Source organism: Anabrus simplex, chromosome 14 (assembly GCF_040414725.1).
Source record: "Anabrus simplex isolate iqAnaSimp1 chromosome 14, ASM4041472v1, whole genome shotgun sequence".
NCBI classification, from domain to species: domain Eukaryota; kingdom Metazoa; phylum Arthropoda; class Insecta; order Orthoptera; family Tettigoniidae; genus Anabrus; species Anabrus simplex.
The window spans coordinates 26,975,181-26,985,531 of NC_090278.1; the positions used below are offsets into that span (position 1 = coordinate 26,975,181).

The window sequence follows — 10,351 nt, forward strand, 5'->3', positions numbered from 1 at the left end:
GTAATAGAAGTGTAAGTGGTACATTTGTTTGTCACCAGATGACTCACTGTACGTGGTATACACTAGCATTCAAAGCGGAAGCTGACAGTACCATCAGAATCAGTCTAGGTTGAGGGCATAACAAGTGTAAACATATTATGAAAGTATGACACTGATACAAGCCTAGAATGAAACATCTGGTGATGAGGAACGTACAAATTTGGCAAACACCGAAACAAAATAACAATAGTGAAAAGACAGGGAAGAGAACTGCCTACGTAAATCCTTAATGGCCGGCAACCACGTATTAAATGACAGCAAGTGTCCCTGCTGAAATTAGTAAATTTAGTAATAATTTGGACAGTATAGGCTGCGAGGAAGGGAACAACTTTACCGAGACAATGAAAGGCTAACTGAGTCCATGAGAAAACAGAGACTTAAATTCTATGGGCATTTATTTAGAATGGATGAGAAGAGACTAACGAAAAGGATTTTCACAATACTAGACAGCAGACCTAAAGTGTCGGACAAATGGTTCAGGGAGGTGAGAAAGGATTTCAGACAGGTGGGAGTAAATTCAGAAGACATCTCAAACCGAACAAAGTTTAGGTCAGTGATCGACAGATTTCAGGGATTCCATGACGAACCAAAACTTAACCGTGGGTGGACGGAAGAAAGAAGACAGGCTGCCAGAGAGAGAATGCTGAAGTTCTGGGCTGTGAGGAAGGCTTCCAGAAACATGTAATTGTTATCTAACGTGGTCTCTAATGGCCATAAACGAATATATATATAATTTGGACTTCAGCAAAAGAACTAGTTTTATTATATGTACACCCTTGATTTGGTAAATAAGGGTTTTTGAAGCTTGTTGCGGAAAAAATGGTCTGAATACACACGGTAGTTATGGTTCAGATGTTCGGGACCAAATTTCTTAAATACTGTATCCAAATCCTTCCTTTTACATAAGTGTACTCATTGCTGACAGGTACAAATGAGCAGAAACAACATTATCAGTTAGGCCTAAACCTCGTCATAAAAGTTACGTTAAGGTATTAAGATACAGGGTATTCATCGGACTGCATAACTATTTACACCTCATGGTCTTTTTGGAAACTGAAAATATCACTTTGAACAGTTTGAAATGCCATAATTGCTGCCCTTATGAACTGCACAAATAACACCAGCCATAATACTGGCATTAGAAAACTACAGTGTAAGACTGTTTAGTGAAACACACTGATAAATTATAAACAATATGCCAGCGTGTCAAGATTCAAACAAATGGCAATATACTATCACAGAATTCACCACAATGTGCCGTGTAGATAGCAGCACTATTCATTTCCACAACGAAAACTGCATTCTGTCCGGTACGGTCATAATGAAGTATTTGGATACACTTATTCCCAACTAAGTGCACTCCAACAATTTTCCCTTATTGAAAGTTGGAGAGCTCTCTCCTTTTGCCCCACCTATTGACTGATTGCAAGCAAGAATATGTACTACACCCTATTGCTTAGTGCAGACCAACGTCCTTCACTGCATTACAAAATTATAGTCACGATCAGGCCCCGATTTACAAATGGGCATACTGGGCATTTGCCCAGGGCGTCAGTTTTTGAGGGGCGGCAGCCGGCGGATCGAGTAATTATGGCCTGCGTGAATTACGTCTTAATTACACCCAAATTACTTTTACATTCCACAAATTATTCCAATTATTTTATTAGCCTATATAAAACACTTTAAACTATTCTAACTTTAAAACCTGAATTTAATCTATATATTTAAATTTTATGAAAAAATGTGCCTTATTTCTAAAATACATACAAACTATCAAACTGAACCAACGGCTTTAAAAGAAAACAGCCGGATTCTTATTTGGCTGTTATCTTTATTCGCCTTGATAAGTTTATTATGAGAATTAACTGCATTTGCATAATGTGCTGTTTTAAAACTCATAATCTTGAAAACTGTAATATTTTATTTGTAAACAATTATTTTTTAATGAAACAGGGAAACGAGCAGAGGGGGGAGGGGGCGGCTAAATATTGTTTGCCCAGGGCGCTAACTACTTGAAATCGGGGTCTGGTCACGATGTACAAATAATAGATGTTATCACCTCTCAAAGATGCTGTGTTCCACAACATAGAGTTTACATATTTTGATAACGATCTCTATATACTACGCCAGGAATGTCAAAGCCAGAGAATCAACTCTCTCACCTGCAGTAGATTGTGTCTGTCTCCAAGATCCATGAAGGCTTTGTTCAACTGCTGGAGCTCTTGCTTTACACTGCTCCTTTCTGCAAGTGCCAGCCGGTGCATATGATCCTCTGTCTGCAGTTGCATGCGGTGTGCTGTGATCAGTGACTGCAATTCATAAGATAAAAACATTGAATATTATTTCTTGTCTACCATGCAAAGTCAGTTAACTGCTACAAGAGTGCATGTGATCGTTTTGGTATCACCATTAATGTTCAAAAGATCAAGGTCCTGGCACAACCCTTCCACATTTCAACATCTCCATCTCAGATACTCCACTGAAGCAGGTAGACCACTTTTTGTACTTGGGTAGTATCCAATCTGTGTGCTGTAATTGTGAGCAAGATGAGGAGAAGAGAATTGGTGCTGCCCATGCAGCATTTGGATGACTATCTCACCAGGTGTTCATGAATAAAGACCTGACCGTGAAGACGAAACTCATGGTGTACCACACTGTTGTCATCACAACATTGCTGTATGGTTGTGAAGCGTGGACCCTTTATCAACATGACTTGAAAAAGCTTGAGCACTTCCACCAATGAAAACTCGATCCATCATCAGGATCAAAAGGGAAGACAATGTCACCAACATTGCTGATCTTGAGAAAGCGCATGCCATCATTTGTCATCAGTTCAGATGGATTGGCCATGTCCGTCAGATGAGTGATAACAGATTTCCATGCCAATTCCTGTACGGTGAACTTTGTTCCGGCACCAGACCTCGTGGAGACCCCGTGAGGCGCTACAAGGACCAGCTTAAGCAAACTATAAAGATGACAGGTCTCAGTCCACAAACCTGGGACACGCTTGCTCAAGACCATACAATCTGGTGCCGGACCATCCCTGCTCCTGTCCATCTGTTTGAAGGGGAACAACGCAGATGAGTAGAGGCCAGGAGAGAAGCACAAAAACTCTGTGTAGCACAACCGCATCCTCCTCCGACAATCAGTGTGGAACCTGTGTGGACGGTTATTCAATGTTAGAACTGGTCTGTTCAACCATCAAAAGTACATCTACAGACAGAAGTGAACTTATTGGAAGAAGTTAATTACTTGGAAACGAGTTAAAGCCGCTGATGACGACCATGTGAACAGAGTACACATTAAAGAAATACATGAGAGTCCAAAATTATCAGCTGCAGCTTTCATCACTGAAGGGTAGAGTAAGAATAGTAGATGCTGCTAAAAGGTAAAGGGAGGGGGTAGGAGAGACAAGAGAAGGAAAGGAAAGAGCAGTTATTACATGGAGGTGGATTAAATATAAACTGAAAATTTCACCTAGCAACTGAAATATTGAAAAGACCACTTTGTGGCCTGGAGTGGAATATAGGGAAACTGATTCCTTGCCCAACACATGTGATGAAACTCTCATCTTGTCAGTACCGAAATGATTGAGCAAGACATACATCTGTACATTGTGCAATGCATCATCATGAAGTTTATAAGTTGTAAATCACTGAACTCGTTAGCTGCAGTCGCTTAAGTGCGGCCAGTATCCAGTATTCGGGAGATAGTAGGTTAGAACCCCACTGTCGGCAGCCCTGAAGATGGTTTTCCGTGGTTTCCCATTAAGGCCACGGCCGCTTCCTTCACAAACCTAGCCGTTTCCTGTCCCATCGTCGCCATAAGACATATCTGTGTCAGTGCGACGTAAAGCCAATAGCATCTTGATTGATAAATTTCTTTTTTTTTTTTTCATTTTTTATTCCGTATTGATAGTCACTATAAGTCAATGCCTACTAATATTTCCATTTGATGAACACAAAATGCTTCTTGATATTAAATCCACTGTAAGCATTGCAGAAACGAGTACAGGGTCTCTCATATAAACCCACGGTGTTTGTACTCTGCACTACGGCAACTGCAGTGTGGGAGGCGTGCGCACAGTTCTTGACCTTGCAAGCAGCCTGCATGTGATCAATCTCCCCTCCACAACAGCCGACAACATTATCAGAAGTACAAGGTACAATACGCGACAGACAGCCAAACAGCAAACATCTCAACCACCCCACAGCAGTAAGTAAATTTCATAGAACTCACACTAGTATTCAACTTTTATTTCAATCAGAATTTCTAATTCAATCATTTCGACTTGCAGATATTCACCATCATAAGAAAGGAAAGAGCCACCATTAACGACCTTGGATTCAAAAAGTGAACAATTTCTAGAACATTAATCAACGTCAAACAAATAGATTATCCAAAAGTTACAAATACTAAATTGGAAAGTGGTTGAGTAATATTCAATACATATTGGCAATGATTACAATAATTTAAGCTTAAAACTTGCAAACAATATAAGAAAGTGTCTGTCTCTTATTAATTTGGACTGTCAACTGAAGTTTACATCCAACGCACATTAGGCCTACAGTGATTTTATTTTAATGTGTTTAAGAGTTTTGCTTATGAGCTATTTCACATAATTCTAACATAATACGCACTGCAACAACGCAAGAACTACTATTATCTGCCGCTTGAGACAGTCAACAGTGCAATTAAGTTAAACCATGTCCACTAATTTTTATTGTGACTTTTATTGTTTTAATGTGTTTAAGTGTTTGTTTATGTGCTAACTTCTTATTATTCTAATATAACCCGAACTGTACAACGCAAGAACCAATATTACTTGCCGCATTAGACAATCAACAGTGCAGTCAAGCACGTTAAACTATATTTACTAATGTTTTATTTTGGCTAGTCATTTGTTTTATTGAACTATCAACATGTATATCTCTACATTTAGTGTAAATTATTGTTAAAATGACTATAATACTGATTATTTTACAATTGTTCAATTAAGTTCATTTGATACAGGACTAAATATTCAAAAGATTGGAGATCAATTAAACTGACTAGGCAAATGCCTATGTTTAAAAATACTCTGACATACTCATCACATTAAAGAAAAGACGAACTCATATTAGTTTCTCACATATCTACATTGAGTGTAATAAGAGCAATTAATTTTTGTAATTGTATAATATTGAATTCTCAACATGGGTATAACCATTTTAAAATCATTGAATTCTAGAGTATGTCATTAGCTCTCAATATGAGGCATAATATGTAAATGCAATTCTAGTGTAGCTGAGGATGACCTTTTGAGAGGTCGAAACCGGTCCTACATGTGACAATAAAATAGTATTGATTAGGTGGAACTTCTCTTTCATTTGTGACTTAAGCCAATAGCAAAAAAAAGAAGGTTGTAAATCATACATTTTCTTGCCAAAGAAGGGGTCAAACCTGCTGAAATTCTGAGAAGACTGCCGGCACAGTTTGAGGAACAAACTCTATCAAACACACAAGTGTTTATTGGCATAAAAAGTTTCTGTCAGGACAAGAAGCTGTGGAAAATAAATCACACCAACAATGGCCCCAGACAAATGTCACAGAACAAAACATTTGTGATATTCATGACTTTATTAATTTGTTAACCTTATTTGTTGACATTATTAAAGCAGATGGCTACCTACTGGTTTCCAAAATTGCATCCGCAGCAGGAATATGTAACAGAAGTGCTCAGCCCATGTCAATGATGACCCTGACTACCAGAAAGTGTCTACTAGGCGGATATTTGAGACACCTTAGTTCCTTACCGAGCAAGAAAAATATCCTCATCTGGAAATTTGCCATGGAAAAAAAGAGATTGTCATTTGTTTGCCTTTCTTAATTCTCTATTAGCTCTTATACCAATCATTGATGGGACAGTCAGTGAGCATGTAGTACTTGTGATGTTCTACAAATGCCTACTAATATTTCCATTTGATGAACACAAAATGCTTCTTGATATTAAATCCACTGTAAGCATTGCAGAAACGAGTACAGGGTCTCTCATATAAACCCACGGTGTTTGTACTCTGCGCTACGGCAACTGCAATATGGGAGGCGTGCGCACAGTTCTTGACCTTGCAAGCGGCCTGCACGTGATCAATCTGGCAAGCATGAGTCGCCAGTCTGAATCTCAGCTGTTAACATGGTGAGACAGTTATCATTGCAACACCGTATTTTCGAATGTAAAAGTTATTTTAAGCAAGAGTCGGCTCGACGGTGACGAGATGCATTTGTTCAGCAATTTCCTGGTGAAGTGCCACCTTCACGAGCACAAATTCATGTAATTGTAAACAAATTTGAAACTACTGGCTCAGTGATCAATAAAAAAACATGTGCACACATGAACAGTTTTAACAAAGGAAATGCTAGATGACATTGGTGCGAATCTTGAATGCTCACCGAATAAATCACTCACAAAATGAGCACGACAAGTAGGGGTTTCAGTTCTTTCTGCACACGGAGCTACAAATCTGTTACACATCAAACCGTACAGGTTTACATGGGCCCACTGTTTAAAACCTGCTGATCCAGCCACAGAAGTGAGAAATTGTGTGGTATCTTACATCGTTAAATGATCGTTTATTCAACCGACAGCTTGTGTTCTTCTCAGATGAGGCATGTTAATGGTCATGTGAACAGTCATAATTCTCGCTATTGGAGGCAGAAAATCCTAATGACGCTAATGAAGTTCCTCATTATGATGGGAAGATTGGTGTTTTGTGTGCTGTTTAGTGCAAGACGAATAATTAGGCCTCTTTTTGTTTTTCGAGATGACAGCAAATGCAGAGAGGTACCAAGATTTTGATGCCATTCTTCAATCAGTTAATGGAAGGAGAAAAATTGTGTGGGTGGTCTCAACAGGATTCTTTTTTTTTTTTTTTTTTTTTGCTAGGGGCTTTACGTCGCACCGACACAGATAGGTCTTATGGCGACGATGGGATAGGAAAGGCCTAGGAGTTGGAAGGAAGCGGCCGTGGCCTTAATTAAGGTACAGCCCCAGCATTTGCCTGGTATGAAAATGGGAAACCACGGAAAACCATCTTCAGGGCTGCCGATCTCCCGGATGCAAGCTCACAGCCGCGCGCCTCTACGCGCACGGCCAACTCGCCCGGTCAACAGGATTCAGCTCCTGCTCACACAAGAGAAGATTCCCTCCTTACAATCTCGAAAGTGTTTGCAGACAGAGTGATCAGTGTTTGTCTATTTCTCCCCTCATTCTCCAGATCTAACAGTGTGGGATAAACTGAAAGAAGAATTGTATCAAAGAAATCCTCACACACTGGAGGAACTGGAAAAAAAAAAAAAAAAAAATCAAAAACATTACAGTGGCAGAACTCACTTGCGTCAGCCAGAACGTGATTTCCAGATACAGTGCCTGTATAACCCAGGAAGGACAACACATCCAGCATCTTTTATAAGGTAAGATTTCATAAGGTAAGGGCGGCCGTGGGCGACATAAATTCAGCAGAGGCAGCTGCTATAGCACAGAGTACAAACACCGTGCGTTCAGTCTGAGTTTATATGAGAAAATCATTTCCTATCTGCTTCTTCCTAGCCTTTTCTTAAATGATTGCAAAGAAATTGGAAATTGGTAAGTTACTCCAACCTATAACTCTCCCTCCTCAATTTGTCCTCTTGAATTCCAACTTTATCTTCATATTGTGATATTTCCTACTTTTAAAGACACCGTATTTGTCTATCAATGTCCTTACATACCATACCTCCACTGACAGCTCAGAAAATACCACTTAGTCGAGCAGCTCGTCTCCTTTGTCCCACATCGTCCCAGCCCAAACTTTGCAACATTTTTGTAACGCTACTCTTTTGTCGGAAATCACCCAGAACAAATTGAGCTGCTTTTCTTTGGATTTTTTCCAGTTCATGAATCCAGTAATCCTGGTGAGGGTCCCATACACTGGAGCCATACTGTAGTTGGGGTCTTACCAAAGATTTATTTACCCTTTCCTTTACATCCTTACTACAACCTCTAAATACCTTCATAACCATGTGCAGAGATCTGTACCATTTATGTGATTACCCCAATGAATATCTTTCCTTATATTAACACCTAGGTACTTACAATGATCCCCAAAAGGAACTTTCAGCTCGATAGCTGCAGTCGCTTAATTGCGGCCAGTACCCAGTATATGGGAGATAGTGGGTTCGAACCCCACTGTCGACAGTCTTGAAGATGGTTTTCCGTGGTTTCCCATTTTCACACCAGGCAAATGCTGGGGCTGTACCTTAATTAAGGCCACGGCCACTTCCTTCCAACTCCTAGGCCTTTCCTATACCATCATCGCCATAAGACCTATCTGTGTCAGTGCGACGTAAAGCCAGTACCGTAGCAAAAAAAATAATAATAATAATAACCCTGTCTATTATCATACCATTGCCTACTGTCAATCTCACAACATTATCGAGGTCATTTTGCAGTTTCTCACAATTTTGTAACTTTTTTAATACTCTATACAGGTCCGGACCCGCGCTGTAGGGGACAACGTGTCCGCCTGTCACCCGGCGGTCCCGGGTTTATCCCTGGCCTGGGGAATGGGTGTTTGTGTCGTTCTTAATGTTCCTTTCCTCACATTCAACACATTACAGTTCCGCCATTTACATAATACACGTAGGTACCTCACATATGGTGCAAGTAGGGGCAAAAGATCTTCCTAGGTCGACGCCCCGAACAAATAGCATTTTAAAGAAAAAAAACTCTCTATACAGAATAACATAATCTACAAAAAGCCTCATTCCTGCCTCTCTCTTGTTCAAAGAACTTTATTTATCTGCATTCCATCCCTCCTTAACTCTTTATCTTCTTTTTTTCTTCGTATGACTTCTTTAATCCATTCTTCCTTAACTTAACCTAGCTCATTTCCTTCACATTCCTTTTTTCTCTTCTCATTGGTGTCATCTCTATTGTACATAATCGTCTTCTTCTTCTTCTTCCTGATATGTTTCTGCTTGTGCAGGTCGTTCACAGAGTCTCTTTGATTTTTCTCTTTTTTTTGTTCATCACTGTCTCCCATTGTAGTCCTCTCCGATTTCTGTCATTGTTCACCTGATCCCTCCATCTTGTTCGTTGTATTCCAACTGGTCTTCTTCCAGATTCTGTATTGTACATAATGTTATATTTATCTATTTTTTTCTGTAGTACACCATTACTCATGTGTCATATCTGTATTTTCTTTAACCTTTATGTTTTATTGTTGTTAAGTCTCTATAGTTATCTTCTTAGTTTTTAATTTTCCTCTGCTACTTTTGACATTAGATGATTTTTCTTTATTACTCTTTCATTTTTTTATTTTTTTAAGTTTCATTGTGCTGCTCCATTGTAAATATATTTTTCATTGCAGAACTTTGTAATTCGGCATCTCACTGTTTTTTGTTCCCAAATAAATAAGTAAATAAATAATAGTGGAAAAATGTACAGAAAAATGGCTTTAACAAGGTTTCAATTTTATCGTAAGCAATTTTTTTGTAAAATCAATTGCAAGAACTCCCTTTGTAGGCCCCTCTCCCCCTCTTCTGCAGAACTTTTTAACAGCATATAGCTAAGATACTACTTGCTCTTATCCCAAATGCCGATACTAAGTTTTGCACAAATCCACCAATCAATTTTCATGTACTGCTGTAAAACTAAACATGACATTATTTGTCCTGGACATACAAATATCAGGTTAATATATAAAGAGTACAGATAAAAAGACGTAAATATATAGTATCAAACCTGATTTTGCTGATGTTCAAGCTGGACACTTTTCATGTGCCTGTTTAATGCATCGAGACGCTCTGTTAGTTCTTCCAGCTGTATTGTGTATTTTGCCTTTAGCTTCATTTTTGCCTCGACCTAAATTGAAATTATAACGAAAGTTGTTAAAAATGAAAATGATCTGGTGAAAGATTCATCAGAAGTATGAAAACGATTTTGGAGTGTTGGTATATTTAAGTATATATACTGTATATTTTTTTACCTCAGCCTCAATCCTTTTATTTTCTTCATTAGCTACAGGTACGTGGAAACCGTCAGTCCACCCCATTTCAAGTAAAAGTTGTTCCATTTGTCGAACCATGATGGTAGAAATGTATGCTTTCGAATCCTACAGACACTTCAAAGCTATCTGATCTGTTTATTTACATGACAGTTCATCACTATGGCAACGCCGGTGACGTCACTCCAGTGTACTTCCATCCAAATACAGTAGACATAATACACGACACTTACGGACTTCGCCTTTCAAAAATGGGAGACAATTCGACGGTGGCGCACCTAGTGACTTGA

General features: G+C 39.0%; 1 protein-coding gene across 1 annotated transcript in view; it reads right to left on the reverse strand.

Moving 5' to 3' along the window:
- The window catches only part of LOC136885784 (coiled-coil domain-containing protein 39), a 137,938-nt gene extending 127,787 nt beyond the window's left edge, over positions 1–10,151 (reverse strand). The window contains exons 1-3 of the mRNA XM_067158520.2: positions 10,044–10,151; positions 9,800–9,919; positions 2,202–2,348 (exon numbers count right to left, since the gene is read on the reverse strand). Of these exons, the coding sequence (XP_067014621.2) occupies positions 2,202–2,348; positions 9,800–9,919; positions 10,044–10,142 (366 nt within the window). The 5' untranslated portion in view covers positions 10,143–10,151. The remainder of the gene's footprint in view (positions 1–2,201; positions 2,349–9,799; positions 9,920–10,043) is intronic.
- Between the last annotated feature and the right edge of the window lie 200 nt (positions 10,152–10,351).